The 15,881-nt window shown below is 35.3% G+C and overlaps 4 protein-coding genes across 5 annotated transcripts in view; 2 read left to right on the top strand and 2 right to left on the bottom strand.

The window, feature by feature from the left end:
* LOC119829496 overlaps positions 1 to 4,586 on the top strand; it is a 35,508-nt gene extending 30,922 nt beyond the window's left edge. The window contains 5 exon segments of the mRNA XM_038352025.1: positions 28 to 363; positions 548 to 830; positions 1,244 to 1,285; positions 1,818 to 2,447; positions 3,077 to 4,586. Coding sequence (XP_038207953.1) covers positions 28 to 363; positions 548 to 830; positions 1,244 to 1,285; positions 1,818 to 2,447; positions 3,077 to 3,385 — 1,600 coding nt within the window. The 3' untranslated portion in view covers positions 3,386 to 4,586.
* A 1,949-nt stretch (positions 4,587 to 6,535) lies between these two features.
* Positions 6,536 to 9,537, bottom strand: LOC119829761 (queuosine salvage protein). Its single transcript, XM_038352443.1, has 4 exons — positions 8,878 to 9,537; positions 8,339 to 8,554; positions 7,552 to 8,011; positions 6,536 to 7,154 (listed from the first exon to the last, which is right to left on the bottom strand). The coding sequence occupies exons 1-4, from the start codon at positions 8,983 to 8,985 to the stop codon at positions 6,925 to 6,927; spliced, it is 1,014 nt and encodes a 337-aa protein (XP_038208371.1). The 5' UTR covers positions 8,986 to 9,537; the 3' UTR covers positions 6,536 to 6,924.
* A 542-nt stretch (positions 9,538 to 10,079) lies between these two features.
* LOC119829707 (nucleoporin Nup43) lies at positions 10,080 to 11,839 on the top strand. Its single transcript, XM_038352346.1, has 3 exons — positions 10,080 to 10,522; positions 10,721 to 10,895; positions 11,198 to 11,839. The coding sequence occupies exons 1-3, from the start codon at positions 10,170 to 10,172 to the stop codon at positions 11,696 to 11,698; spliced, it is 1,029 nt and encodes a 342-aa protein (XP_038208274.1). The 5' UTR covers positions 10,080 to 10,169; the 3' UTR covers positions 11,699 to 11,839.
* Positions 11,840 to 12,523: 684 nt separating this feature from the next.
* The window catches only part of LOC119829288 (rho GTPase-activating protein conundrum), a 56,475-nt gene continuing 53,117 nt past the window's right edge, over positions 12,524 to 15,881 (bottom strand). For both annotated transcript variants that reach the window (XM_038351733.1, XM_038351734.1), the window contains 4 exons: positions 15,392 to 15,558; positions 14,864 to 15,041; positions 14,040 to 14,223; positions 12,524 to 13,557 (listed from right to left, as the gene is read on the bottom strand). In XM_038351733.1, coding sequence (XP_038207661.1) covers positions 13,383 to 13,557; positions 14,040 to 14,223; positions 14,864 to 15,041; positions 15,392 to 15,558 — 704 coding nt within the window. In that variant the 3' untranslated portion in view covers positions 12,524 to 13,382. The remainder of the gene's footprint in view (positions 13,558 to 14,039; positions 14,224 to 14,863; positions 15,042 to 15,391; positions 15,559 to 15,881) is intronic.

Raw genomic sequence — 15,881 nt, 5'->3', positions numbered from 1 at the left:
ATACATCAAAAATTGTTATTTTTTAACAATTGCTATTCCAGGATCCATTGCATACCGAGAACGCAAGAAGTGGCTTAACTACGTCGAAATGCCCAACAATCCTTACTCCCCAGAGGCAATTAAGAAAAGATTATCCGCAAAGAGCACATCATCTCTATTTGATACGTTGACAAGCAAAACCACCGAAGACAAGTATGCGTCAAACGAAAACGTAACAGAAAACATAACAGTTCAAAACAGTAAGGACACTAAAACCATTGCAATGAGTCAGAGTACTGAATGTTTAAGAAACGGCAGAACACCAAGTCCTTCACCGAGAGTATTAAAAGACGTTCTAGCGGAGGATGTTCCACAATATAAACGGTTTGTATGATCCCTTAACGACAATTTATATCACTATTTTATGATACTGACAGTCGTGATAAAATTTCGTATCAATTAAATCGATACGGCAACAATCATGTATAATAAAAAAGATTATTCAAATAAGCGAAGTAAACATAAGTGTGAATCATTTTCAAATTATCATTACTATGACTGTCCACAGCTACGGCAGAGACTACTATATCAAAGAGGCGAAACTTTCATCCGGAGGACGCGAAAAGACGTTCAGCGACACCAGCTCGATATCCAGTTCGATCAACAAGTCGAGCAGTTTAGACAATTTCGATGGCGAGTTCGCGTCGCCTGTAAGTGCCAGCAGCTCCCTGAGCGAGCTGGAAGCCTGCGCCCTCCATCAGAACATCGTTCGCGCCGTATTCAGCCCCAGAAACGCTAGCCCCAACTTTGCCATAAACCCCATTTTCGAAAACCCCATAGACTCTGACGATATTGCGCACAAGCGCAAAGTGAGCAGGACCAACGTAAGAGAACATAACAAAAACGGAGGTGACGGTTATGTGGAAAACGAGGATATAGTTAGACTTAAGATACCGAAAACGCCGGAAGTAACGGAAGATCTTTTCGAGACGTACAATAATGTTAGGCGCAGTAACACTTTGCGAAGTGTGGATGGGTACTCGCGAGTTAAGCGCCGGCCCTCTCTCAATTTCACGTTCGGTGGAAGTCTCAGGTTAAAAGGCTTCCACAAAGATTTATGGTGAATGACCCAATTAGATTCCGATTACTACACCTCCTTCAGCACTTAATCTGACTATGTAGATAGATTTACGGTCCAAAGTTTCCAATCTCTACTATGTACGATACCTACATAGATATATACATAAATATCTAGTCTTCGAACTCTCAAAATATTACACATCATTATATGGTTATGAGAAATTCAGTTTAAAACATATCTTCGTTTTGACACAATATTGCCTGTTGAGTGTTACAGTTGGCATGCTCGGTTACAACATTTCTGCTGACTAACAGCACTCGCACTTTATTAATATAAAATATTGCACTAAGCAGTAGTGCCCTTGTTGTTAAATTTCAGTAATTACAACAGTAATCCACCAAGCAGTTAGTGGTGAGTGTTGTGAGATTTCGGTGAATGAATTTTGGCTAACAACGCTTACGTGCGAACTAACCTCTTAAAATTTTCTTATTGCACAGAATTTTATTGGCGTTTACAGCATCCGCTTATAACTAACCAATCTAACTTGCCTATTGCATCACTATAAAACACAATACTTCTAACTACCTAGTTCTAATTTGTTAACTGACATAAAAACTTAGAGTTCAGACAGTCTTACTTCTAGATACAGTTTAAGCTGTGGGGGCTTAAAATCGTCAAATCACTCATTTCCATTTTCATATACAATTAGTACTTTACCAAAATGCACATTACTTTAAACATGAATAATTTTCAGGAGTTATTAATAAAACAATTCAACACAATTGCTGCCAATCAAGAGTATACAAAATTCGGTGGCAAAGAGCAAATGCCGAAATCAATAACTACAGGCCCAATTGATGATGAGAACGATATACTAATAGATTATGAGGATAATGACGAACAAACAATATATGTAGCGAAACCAGCCCTAGTTGAAGAAACGGATAGACAGTTTGACGAAATATTGGCAATAACCAGATCAGATCAACATTTAGGCGTTCCAGATGTTCACGAATTAGAAAAATCACCGTCGAATAACAGTATAGAAAATTCGATCGGTTCGAGCAGCATTGAAGATTCCATCAAAATATATAACGTACAAACTGGCGAGATAGTGAAATGTAAACCTGAAGATAACGTATCGCGATATGAACAAGCCGCTGACGATGACAAAATGAATTCAGCTGATAAGGAAATCCCGGGAGAAATTGTTGATAGGCTCAGTCAGAATGCTCACCTTGATGACGACACATTGACGAGAATAGATCTGAGGGAAAATAAACTGCAGAAGATCAGCGAAATAGATGAAATACTGCCGCAATTACCTAAAGTGAAGGAGTTGGCTAAAAAATTCGTTAGTATGGATAATCTAAGTGAACCGTCCAAGGTCAGTGTATATCAATTGATTGTCCTCATTAAAGATAAAAACTTCATCAACATTTTAACAACTGATTGCAGCACATTTATAGATTTTATTGATATTCACTAATTTTACTCAATGTAAGCGATTATTTTGATTTAAAATTAACTTCAATTGCAACTATTTCATTTGTTGTAACTATTGAAATAAATAGCTAAGCCTCAAATCCTACTAATATTATAAATGCGAAAGTTTGTAAGGATGGATGTATGTGTATGTGTATGTTTGTTACTCTTGGTACGTAGATATCTAGACTACTGGAATAACACATAGGCAACTATTTATACCTGTATTCCTACGAGAATCGCGACTTACGCGGGTGAAACCGCGGGGCGCAGCTAGTATAAGATAAGGTATCACAAAAGAAAATCAATTCGAAATTATGTGATTAAAATAACCTCAGAGAATTTTAAAAGATGAGATTCTAATCCATTGTGTTTGTCATTTCTCTTCCAAGAATAGGTATACTTTTACTGTTGATTATTAAAATATCTTAAGAGTGTTTGTTTTTTATAAGATTTATAAAAGATGAATAAGCTAGTGAAATATGGTTTATTTAAAACGTGTATATTAAAATTATAATAACAACATTGCAGCCACCCCACGAACTATGGCGTAAAAGAAGTAGGGAGAACCTTCTAGAATCAAAGAACGATAAAGCAAGCAAGCAAATGTACATGCACAGCCTCACAGCGAGAAGTATTTCAAAGGAATTTAGGGAAGAGCTTAAATTGTCAATGCCCACAAGTATCAAGGTGCCGGGTGGTGCTAAGGAAATACCAGAAGGAACTGAAGAAGTCGTAAAAGAATCCAGCCGACCAGGCAGTCCCGTACCTGAACCAGGCACTATTAAAACCAAATTAGCATTCTTCGAAAGTTTAAAGTCAAAATTCAACGGTAAATAACGGAAAACGTTGACAGGTAAAAGGTTGTGTCGCCAGTGTCAAAATATAACGTGTGTACGTCGCTTTATTTAGTGGCCATATCTAAAATTTGGCTGATTTGATAAGCGTTTTTAATTAACAATGTGATCGTATTGACTGGTATTTTATTTATAGTGAACATGATTGATATGTACTGAATTTTGTATACTGAAGTTCTATTGGTAAAATCTTATTAGAATAATGCTAACTACGACTTGTTTCGATCACCGCAAACTTGTTGTGTAGTTATTTCATAAACGAAAAGCGATTACTGGGTTGGTAGCAATATTGTATGGAATTAATAATTAATAATAGATAATATTGAGTGAACAACTGCTTATATGGGCATACTTAAAATCTGAATACAGATAATGAATAAATAAAACTATTTTGAAGGAGACATATTAGCACAGATAATATAATTGGGAATGTAAAATAATTATTATTTATCAATTATGCTAGATCTAATCTTAATTTATACGAATATGAAATGTATGATTATGAACTATATTAAAAGAGCAAAACAATGTGGTGAATATTACTAAAAGGTGCTTTTAGAGTAGGAATCTTATTTTATACATTTGGTCACATTTAATCTATTTAGGTTATGGTGTAAATAATTTAGAATAGTGCCATTTTGTAATCATTGTGTAGCGAATGCCAAAGTTGTAAATAAAATAAATAATTCAAGTTGTTTAGCGGTTGTGTCCAAATTATGAATTAATGTATTTACGAAGTCAAAGACGTGAGGGAGAATAACCTTGCTTATCTATTTAACATTGGACCACAGATTATAACAAAATGTATCTTCAAATTTAAAAAGTGCAAAAGAGAAATCCTTTGACTTCAATTATAATAAAATATAAGGTAAGATCGGGCTAGGGCATAATTAAGTGTTTCTAACTTAATTTTTGTTAAACTTTTTATTTATTCTTAAATTGTATAAATTTAAAGCATATTCTAGTGTCATATTTAATCTTTATAATTGTACTTACACAGTTTAAAATTTATTTTTTACCGCCCTCAGTCGGGTCTAGCCAAATATTATACCATTCGTGAGTGCAATATCAGCCCCTTATCGTATGAAATGTGATATTGAGAAAATAATTATAGCATAAACAAATATTTTTGGATGTGGTGTATTCTGCTCTGTGGGGTGAATAAATTTATTCAAAATATAAAACGAGTATTATTTATGAAAGAACACTAAGTTGACACCTCTACAAATCGATTTTAAGAAGTAAAAAAATATCATAGAGATATCTATGACATTTAAGGCCTTCACAAACGAGGGACCAGTTGAAGAAAAATCCCTGAATCGTGTAAAATGTTCACTTGTCGTGGACTCTCACTCTTACATATTTATGTTAGTACTCTTATTAATGCTTGTTACCTTTTGCCCGGGTTGCCTGGAAGAGATCACTTCTGAGTGATAAGGCCGCCCAACAAATTGTACTCTTTATTTTTTACTTGTTACTAATATATATATATTTAAGTTTCCTGTACAATTATTTGTTAAAGAGTATTAAATAAAATAAATATAAATATAATATTTTTTCTCTTGCTTTTGTTTCTATGAAAATTGCTAAGAACACTAAAGACGAAAAATCAATGAAACATTTTTATGTCAACACCGGCTGGAGTATAGGACTCTGTGGGCTGATTATGTTTAATATATTGGACATGTTGGGTAACTTCGAGCAGCAAAAGACACAAACGGAATTTCACACTTATTCTAACTCACAATTATAATTAAAAACACAAAATTCACAGAAATCTCTTCGCTTCTTATAAGAAATTATAACTCAAACTTGTGTCAGGACTCGAACAAAAATACAAAATGAATTTAAATTTAAACTACCAAACAATAAGCTCATTAGATAAATATTCAATAAATAATTGTATAGGTATGAGATAATAAAATAATTACACATTTTTAATAAATCAAATTTTATTTCAATTCTTAAAGTTTAGGTACAAATAAACATAAATACTGATATCAAAATATATCCATTAGTAATCTATTAAGCTAACTAAAGAGTTTGTTTAAATTTCGTTTGATCACGATAGTATGTTTTCACCGTTGGTGTCACTCACCATGCGATCCATGTGCTATACGTGATATATCCGAGAGACCACAATATAATCATTAGTTAACTTTAATTAATATTATAATATTCTATTCAGCACTTTAATACTGTTATTTACATAAATATATTTTTTTTATAAAAAATGCGGGCAAACGATGGCAAAATGGCGGAAGAGTGATTGACATCCACAAGAGTTCTTGTGAAGGAGTAGCTGACCTTTTAAGGAAGAACTAAATTGTTTGTGTTTGTATACTATCGTGTCTTTTCAAAAGTATAAAAACTACATAAAAATATTTAATGAATCGATACTTATAATACTTCAGATTTTTAATCTTTAATACACGTATAAAACAACTAAAGACTAAACACAACCATATTCGATACAAAATAAATCACGATATAAATTCAAACATCGAATCCTAAATTAGTACAATTATATTGAATTTGTTACGTAGACAGCTGGACAACTGAAATAATATATAGGCAACTTTTTATCCCGATATTCCTACGGGATACGGACTTGACTACGGATTCTGACTACGGATACACGAATGAAACCGCGGGGCGCAGCTAGTAGTCTATATTTATGACTAGTTTGTACTGTACCCGCACCTTTATTAGGAATGATCATATACTTATTAAAGTTAAACTTTCAATCACAAATTGATTTTATATAATTAATATAATAATCTTAATGTTATAAGACTAGTATAAACTAGAGATGCCACGAATAGTTGATTGGCCGAATACCGAATACCGAATATTCGGCAACGCTGTCGGCCGAAGCGCCGAATATTCGGCCACTGAATATTCGGCACGAAATACATGCTTGTCGGGGCGCGTTCGCTGGAATAAGACAAGTAAAAACCTGTTTTCCTCGTTGCGTTGGCGCGGCAGGAGATCGATGGCTATTTGTTTCAATTCAATTGCGAGTAAATCACGTCAAGGATAGTCGCCTAGATAGGAAGGCCGATCCTTACAAGTGGTGGTTAGCAAACGAAAAACAATACCCAAACCTTTCGAAGTTTGCTGAAGTGTATCTTTCTTCTCCTGGAAGTAGCGTGTATAGTGAGAGGTTATTTTCTGAGGCTGGTATCATTTACGATGAAAAGCGTAGTCGTTTGCTACCAATAATTGCTGATAAGCTTGTTTTTATCCATCACAACTTACCACTGATCAATTTTAATTACTAAAGAGTTGTAATTTGGAAATAAATAGATAATTTTAAGTAATATGATGTGTCTTTTTTTCATTGATTTGCTATTCGGTATTCGGCCGAATAGTACGTATTATTCGGCCGAATACCGAATAGCTTAAAAGTGGCCGAATAGGCCGAATACCGAATAGTTGCCGAATATTCTTGGCATCTCTAGTATAAACTACAAACTTGTACAAATATTGAGAAAATCTTTTAAGATATTCATCACAGATTCAATAATAAATACCTAATGTCTTGTGATATGGAACTATTTCCATCTCTTGCGCATGTTTCCGTCTGTAGCACCACAAAAAATAATCAATTAAACTTGAATTTGGAACTTCTATACTCTCCTCTTTATCTCTTATTTTCTGTTGCAAACTCTTCTTGAGCAATTCCACTGCGTGAATTGAACAACCTCTTATTTCGACTTCTTCTTCTGACCCGCTCGGTAGAAGAATGTCTGAAAATATGAATATCGAATATAGAACATTAAATATTTGTAAACTGTTAATTATTACTAATTTTGCTTGATTATGGATGCATATGCATGGGGGGGATGTTTTAGGCATTCAAATCCCCCAAAAAAAACAAATCATACTGCGCAATGCGCATAATGTGCATATGATTTACATTAATAAATCTTATGTGGATTGTCATAATATCAGAATAAACAAGTTCAGCTCAAACTTTAAATTAAGAAATGAAGAAATAAAAATTCATAAATAACTTGAATGGAAGCTTTACTTTTAAGGCCATATAATATTTTAATATCAATTTTTAAATAACCCTTACTACCACTCACAATTGAAACTCCTAAATTGGTGGTTAAAATCTATTAACATCAAGAAATATCTCACCGTTTCTCAATTTGTCCATTAATTCATCGCTATAACTCAACACACCAAAATAAACCAACACTTGTGGGACTCTATAGTCAGCAAACATAGTTATCACATCTATATCCTTGAACTCTCCCCACCCGGTGCCTCCGAAGAAATTCCACAAGTCAGCAACAAGTATTTGGGCTCGTTTGTACAGAGAGACTCTTCGTTCCTTATACATGGCCTCATCTCTGAAGCATGGAAAGTTTTCTACCACAATATGGAGTAATTTGGCAGCCGATTTATTTGCTTCTTGCACACATGTCTCGAATGTTCCATTGTATTTATGCAACAGGATGGAACCTACTTCATGTAGAACATCTATTCGCTCTTGGAATAAAGGAATTTCCGCATCTGTGTCACCTTTGAATAATTTTGATAAGTCTTCCCTTGATATTTTTGAGTAGTATTCTGGGTTTGTGATGTCATACCCATCCTGAAATATGATAAAGCAGATAAATTTCAATTTACATAAGACCAGTATATTGATAAATAAAACTATGTATATAAAATTTATCTCACTAGGCTTTAGTCACCTTTACTTCAGTCTGTATTTCTGCAGTGAAAATTAAAATAATATGATTATGATGAGTAAAGTTTTATATAATATAAATTATATTTACAGTATCAAATATATGATTAACATGATATCAAAATAACATGTTTAATCTTAATATTCATTTTTTAAATAAAATAATGACTCCAGTGCTTGGCTTTGCTATTAAGTCCTGCTTCTTACAAAATCAACTTTTAAATGATTTACCTTAATAGCTCTAAACAATGCAGCTTCCAGAGCACAATATCCAGTGTGACCGTCCACTGTCCACTGTTGTTCCTTGCTCTTTGACCAGAAACAAAAGTTCAGTGCATCCACCACAAAAACCCAATCAGCTGCTCTGGGGTGATCTTTAGTGGGCTGGATGGAACTTGTGCCTATCTCGGGGATAGTAATCTTTTTGTCCTTTATTGATTTGAGTATCTGGAATATTAATATTTTTTGTTAAGTAGTTTATAGATTGAGAAAAAAATTGTGTAGTTATCACAATATACAAAGGGTTTCTTTACTCGACTTTTAGAATGAGAAAAATAGCTGTCATGCATACATTTTTTTCGATTGGAGACACAAACTTCTTATACATATGTGACTATATAAACATGTAACATAGACACATGGGCAACCTCTGAATTTTTGTGTGAGACCTATCGAAGAAATTAATCAGAATTCCTAGCCGATAAGAACGACAAAGAGTTTTGTTTATCAAGAAAAACAATTTTAAAACTAACAATCGATACCTTACTTACCTCGTCACATAGTTTTGTAATTCCTTCGTCGTGTATTTTAACATGTTGGGATAATTTTGCAATATATTTACCAGAATCTGCTGGAGACATCACGTCTTTCCGTACCATATTTTTATTATTTGAATTAAATTTTGAACAATACTGCGAACTAATTATATACCGGCTTGCAAAGAAATAACAACTGATACTAATAAATGTTCAATTCTAAACTTTAAAAACATCAAACACTTCATAATCCTTATCTAGCACTTTAATATGCTTATCGTATCATCTGAAGATCTATTATCGCTTATCAGCTAATCTTTACTCCTGTCAATCCCCTCTACAGATTAAGAACTAGTTACTACCCTCCACATTTGTGCTTCAAAGTTCAACGTTAAACCACAGATGACATAATACAATACTAGTAGAACGTAAGTATATTACACGTTCTGCATTCGTTGTCCAAGAGCTGTAGCTGCAGAGACCAGAGAATAGTGCATAACACGTTGTCAAACAGTAGCATACGGGTATACGTCGTCGTCACTAATTTTAAAGTGTAATTACATTTAGCGAGTTAACAATCTAAATGTAGAAGTTACGTTAGTTAAGAGACGTTGTACCACATAAATTTTTACGTCAAAAAAAACTTATTAATAGGAATCCAATTTTATGCACATAAAAACACCATCAATTGGACACTGTACAAGGATGTAATTAGCTGTACCTACTGTGTAAGATACTGGAAAGAAGTGTTTCCGAATTACTTTGATGTGTCGAATCAGTTCTATATAAATAAAATGTATTTATTGACATAAAATGAAGTAAGTACATTGTTTATACAACCCACTCAAACTCAAACATTTATTCATTCGACTAGACTTCTTATAGAAGCACTTTTAAATCGTCATAATATTACACAGTTATTACATTTACCACCGGTTCGGAAGGCAGTTTCTACAGAAAAGAGCCGGCAAGAAACTCTGTAGTTGCTCTTTTAAAATAATATTAATTTTATATTTTAATTCTACATAATACGTAACATGTGCATAACAGTGATAGACATAGATTTATCGCAGATAGCAGCATATAAACACGAACCTTGAAGTACCTATATAATAATAGTGAATATTATAAATAAATTTTAAGAACATAAAAAACTGGCAACATTCTTCCAGTGAAAAAAGGTGGTTGACGTTGACAGCCGACAGGAGTCAATAGTAGAATTGTCAATTTTCTAACCGTGCTTTAAGTCAACCTGTTTTTATTTACAGATCATATTTTATTTTAATAATTTTCTTGCGCATAACATTATGTCAATAGAAGTTGAAGGAACTTTTGTATCACAAAAGGTTAATAAAGTGCGATGGATTCCCGAAGATTATGTAGAAACAAAACACTTTTTTACCGGCAGTTGGGACGATGAAGAAAACTCTATAAAAGTATGGTCATTTGAGTGTATAAATGAAGATGAAGATGTGGAATACCCTCGCCAAATTTCCGAGTATAAGGTCGCGGGTGATGTCACAGAAATTAAATTTATAGATAAGAATAAAATTGCTGTTTCTATATCGAGCGGTGAGGTTAGAATTCTTGAGATAAGTTCATATGAACGACAGGCTCCGTTAAAAGAAGTGTTTGAATGGAAACATTTACACAAAATAAAGTAAGACTAAAATTTTCAATAGCTTCATCATTTTGATAGATTTTAAATGATTTTGGATAAAACTTGTCATATAATACACAGTATCTGGGGAATTTCTGGTACATAATCTCTCCTACAACGTTTTTACTATCCATCTCATGTCACAAATAATTAAAACTTAAAATAAATTTCAGCCAAAATAATTAAAATTAATTTCAGCCATGATCCATGCTCATGCACCTCACTAGACACATTTGAAGGAGATGTAGCTTCAGTGGGTGAAGATGGGAAGGTTAATATACTGAATGGCAGGCGGGGAGACATTACCAGCACCCTCTATCATAGTGCAGATAGCTGCTCATTGCATTCAGTGTGTTTTATTAAATCAAATGAGGTGAGTATAATTTATAAATATTATTTATACCCTGTCTTATGTACGATTTGATTTTCCATTCTCTAATGGAAGGTGGAGATATCATCATGACAGAAACATGTTTTGTATTCTTTAATTTTTTTTCTTCTAATATTCATGACCATTTTAATGCCATAAAACTAGGTCACTATTAGTGAGTTATTTGAATTTTATGTATGTTTGTGTAAATTTTTACAAACTTGATTTTTTTTTGTCAATACCTATCTGTTTATTAATTTTTTCTACAATGAGATTAGTTCTACAAGATCCAATTCATTTCACAGGTGATCACAGGAAACATCAGGGGCCACATGAAGATATGGGACATAAGGTCAGACAACAAAAAGCCAGCTGCATCATTTCTCTTATCTACAGAAGAGGTAGCTGCCACATGCATTGTCCAACATCCAACACAGCCCCACATTGTACTAGCCGGAAGTGAATCAGGCTCCATCGCAGTATGGGACTTGCGTATAAACCAATTCCCCACGTCTTTAGTCAATGCACACTCGGCTGGTGTAACAGAATTGCAATTTCACCCAGAAAACCCTTACAAATTACTAAGCAGTTCATTATCTGGTGAAGTATGGGATTGGGATATGGAATTACTAACCAAAAAAACTCCTGAGAGCTATTTACCGATAGATGACAAAACTGTCATGAATGTTGACACTATTTTGCCGGGTCTGCATAAAGCTGTGAATACAATCCATTGGGATAAAGGACGAATACTGTGTGGCGCTGACAACGAAGCTGTTTATTTGATTAAGAATATTAAGTATTAATGTTTATAAGTGTCAAGTGTGTTTATCATGAAGAATTGTAACTGAGTTATTGAAAGTATGTTCGTTGCATTACAGAATATTTCATGGAACAATGTAATTTTAAGTTTTCCAGAAAATTGTATTTTAATAAACATTTTTTCAAAGTTTTTTTTTTTAATATTAATTACAAATACAATAAATGCAAAGGTGTTTCAATGCACGTCACAATGAAGCAAATTCATGATATGATTAGCTTTCTGCCCGCAGCATCGCTTCCATATACAAAGGTAATTTCTATGAATGAGAAGTTTCACAGCAGTAACATGTAGTCAGATACAAAAATCATATCTTAAATCATAATTAAAATATACAAACAAACTCACTTTCACATTTATAACATTAGTGTGGAAGTTACGACTGTCTGGGTATGTGCCTGATGATGGGAGGCTAGAGAATCACTTGATGTCTCATTCCCAAAGGAATTTCCTTTAACAGTTCAGGCAAAAATATAGTATCACTAGCTGCGCCCCGCGGTTTCACCCGCGTAAGTCCGTATCCCGTAGGAATATCGGGATAAAAAATAGATGTTGGCCGATTCTCAGACCTACCCAATATGCTTACCAAATTTCAGAGGAATCGGTCAAGCCGTTTCGGAGGAGTATGGCAACGAAAACTGTGACACGAGAATTTTATATATATATCATAATATTCTTAACGAATATTGAAACCTGCAATGTATTTAGAAGCAACTTTGTAAATTAAAAATATTTCTACATGAATGAAAAATCATCTGACATTATTACAATTAATTGTTATAGTTATTATAGGGTCAAATAAAAAACTATCTGAATAATACACATTTTATTTGTTATAGTAAATATACTTAATCCTAATACACCAAGTCAGTCTTTGCTTGCCTAGATAATTGTTAAGATATTTTACGATTCATATTTACATTTAGTAAAATATCAACACAGGGCACCGATCTTACAACCTTTCGAATCCAAATGGTAACCAACACACACACACATGGCACCATACATAAAACGGCGTAACTAAATTAGATAAAACACGATCAGAAAGGATAGCAAGAGCTATAGATAAATTGGAACGAATTTGATAATTAAAGTACACTATAATTGTAACTTTAAATAAAGTTTCTATTACAGTATTGCTTATAACTTACAAAAATAGTTTTATTAGATTGATTAAGAATAGTTAAAAAATAAAAATGATTAACTTTTTTTGTTAGTTAATTTTCGTTACGCCTTCACATTCCTCTATTTAATGGAAACGGCTTAGCCTCAACTGGAATACATACATTAAAGACTACAAATGTATTGAATATTTGGCTTCTTTATACCTATATGTTAACACGGAGTATATATAAATATCACTCATATTACACTTATGTATTAAATTATACTACTGTTACAAAATATAATAACTGTTTCATACAATTTGTCCTAAAACTTGGCAACACTGCATTGACGTTTCGTGTCGTGTCATATTCACACAGATAATTAAAATTTTACCCGCGCTGACGGCTGCCGTTCGTCAAACACTCAAAATATAACTCGAAATCTGTTCATCACTTAAACGTATAAAGCACAGCACTTAATGCTTCTAGAAGCACCGTTAAATGACCCGTCCCACAATCCTTGGATAACGGTTTCTTTAAAGACCTAATTAAAAAATAAAGTGTTCAAGTATGGTTATTCCGTCTGTGTTGGTGCGGTTTCCTCTGAGAGGCGGCTAGGAGTGAGGCAGGAACCATCCACAGTTGGTCACACCAGCGCATAAGAGCTTCTGTTACATGGCAGCTGTTCGCGGCTGTTGCTAATTGTGTTTCTAAACTGTCTGATGCTTTGATGAGGAGGCTGCAAGAAGAGAAAGCTTTGGTTAATATAATATAACCTAGATTTTTACAATACAATAAAAATACCAAAGAATTTCACAAACACGTGATTATTATGTTTTTAGTATTTTTATGAAATAAACTGATGGAATTATAGAATGTAACAGGAATGGTGTAACCGGGTAAAAAAGGGCGGGGTGTCCCTTAGGCACATGAAACCGAAAGAGTAGAAGAAATTCGATTACTGTGGCAGGATCACGGGTGGCCGAGAGGCTAGGCGTTGCTACGGTTAGGCAAGATACGCAGGTTCGAATCCTGCCTCGTGATCGAAATTTTTCTATTCTATCAAAATTTCTCAGGAATGGTGTAGTTATTACTATGTTTGTGTGTGTGTATGTATGTGCCTAATAACTATATAGGTGCGTGTTAGAGGATGTGTATGTGTATAGGGGGGAGTTGGATTGTGTGTGTATGTGCGTGTATGAGTTCCACCAGCGCGCTCACCTGGGCGGGAAGAGCGCGGGCGCGATGATCATGGCCACGTTGTGCTCGCTCATCTTGTTGGTGTGGCTGTGCGCGACGATCTCGCGCACGAGGCGCAGCACCTCGCGCAGCGTGGCGCGCTGCTCCGCCGGCAGCAGCTGCACCAGCAGGCTCAGCGCGCGCCCCTGCGTGCCGCCCGACAGCGCTGCAACCGACCGCTCGCGCTTTAGTTGTGTGTAGGGGAACCCCCCACAGTACCCTAACCCTAACTGCCTGGGGTTCGGACTCCAAGTAAAGACATGCCCAGAAGGCACTTTCTATCAAATCGGCTTGCCACAGTGTAATAAATATTATGCATTATATAATATAAAATGATACTGTAAATCCAAATCAAAACAAATAAAACCAACAATCAAGTAGTTACAACAGCAACTACAGTGTTTCTTACCGGCTCTTCTCTGTAGAAACTGCATACCGAACGGATAGATGCTAAAATGATTTTATGAGTCAATTAAGCTTCTATAAGAAGTTTAATTGAATGAATAAACGTTTTAGCTTGAGTCCGCGTCCTCAAAGAAGTTCACGTCAGCAAAGGAGCTACTGAAACGTTAGTCTGAGTTTGTCTGCGTCCCCAAAGAAGTCCCGTCAAAAGAGCAAAGATGGCAATTTTGCTGCTTCTGAAATGTTCGAGTCCGCGTCCCTATAGAAGTCCCGACACAATCGACATGTACAAAACGCTCGCACTCACCGTAAGTGTGATAGAATACCTGAGCTCTTGAAATGTTCGAAGCCGCGTCCACAAAGAAGTCCCGACACAATTGACATGTAGCATACTCCGCACTCACCATAAGTGTGATAGAAGAGGCGCATGAGCTCCTGCGTGAGCGGCGGCTGCGGCAGCGCGCGCAGCAGGCGCTTGAACACGGCGGCGAGGTCGTGCCCCGTGGCGCGCCGCAGCGCCGCCTCCACGTGCGCGCGGTCCGAGTACCACTCGCGCTCCATCAGCTGGCACAGCGACTCGATCTGTGGGTACATTGAATGCTTTAGAAAAATATTTCATGAGTATACATCATTCCGCTACAACTACGGCTAGCGGTGGGTTTCAAAGCCGCGTCTTTAGCCGCAGCTTATTTATAAAAATAGAAAAAAAATCGATCATGGTTATTATTTAGCGGGATTTGAATCCGGTTCCTTTACCAAGGCAGCGTAAATCATTAATATGATTATCTATTTATTTTCATCAAACCTGTTTTTCACTCATTTTGAGAGTAAATTTTCGTTGTTTGTCGTAATATTGTAAAATCACTTCATAATTGACTATAATATTTTTGTCGTCAGAAGCAGAAGCACCTCCCCGCCAAGCATCCACCCACCTTGTGCTTGTTGCCGGGCACGCGCAGCAGCCCCTCGTCGCGCGTGCGCTCGCGCAGCGCGGCGGCGAGCGCGCGCACGGCGGCCGGCACCGAGCTCCACGTCTCCTCCCACACCAGCATGTCCTTGCGGAGCAGCGTCTCCAGCGACACCCCGAACACGGAGCCTTCTGGAAAGTGGATTTGTTCGGTTATCGAGCGCTTTGGCTGGAATTCTTTATTTATTATCGAAATGTTAACGAATCTTGTGTTTGACAAATATCCGAGTAGTTTTGGAAAATTTACAACTAAATTGATCGTCTACAAGAGTAGAAACGCTCAATAACCTAAATATATAAGAGTTAAAATTTCTAAGTATTTAATTATTAATAAAAACAAATAACCATTTCCGACTCGAAGGAACAAACTACTTTTGAAATACATATATACCTAGTCTTGCCATAAATATTGTAATAAAGAAAAAAGAAAATTGTTAACTGCAAATAACATTTAT

Source organism: Zerene cesonia, chromosome 10 (assembly GCF_012273895.1).
Source record: "Zerene cesonia ecotype Mississippi chromosome 10, Zerene_cesonia_1.1, whole genome shotgun sequence".
NCBI lineage: Eukaryota > Metazoa > Arthropoda > Insecta > Lepidoptera > Pieridae > Zerene > Zerene cesonia.
Note: the sequence above shows the minus strand (reverse complement) of the source record. Positions and strands in the feature narration are given on the sequence as shown.

Coding starts and splice junctions, on each gene's coding strand:
- LOC119829707 (XM_038352346.1), top strand. CDS start 10,170: ATGTCAATAGAAGTTGAAGGAACTTTTGTATCACAAAAGGTTAATAAA. Junction 10,523..10,720: donor AAACATTTACACAAAATAAA/GTAAGACTAAAA, acceptor AATTAATTTCAG/CCATGATCCATGCTCATGCA. Junction 10,896..11,197: donor GTTTTATTAAATCAAATGAG/GTGAGTATAATT, acceptor TTCATTTCACAG/GTGATCACAGGAAACATCAG.
- LOC119829761 (XM_038352443.1), bottom strand. CDS start 8,985: ATGGTACGGAAAGACGTGATGTCTCCAGCAGATTCTGGTAAATATATT. Junction 8,555..8,877: donor TTACAAAACTATGTGACGAG/GTAAGTAAGGTA, acceptor TTAATATTCCAG/ATACTCAAATCAATAAAGGA. Junction 7,155..7,551: donor AATGGACAAATTGAGAAACG/GTGAGATATTTC, acceptor TCATATTTTCAG/ACATTCTTCTACCGAGCGGG.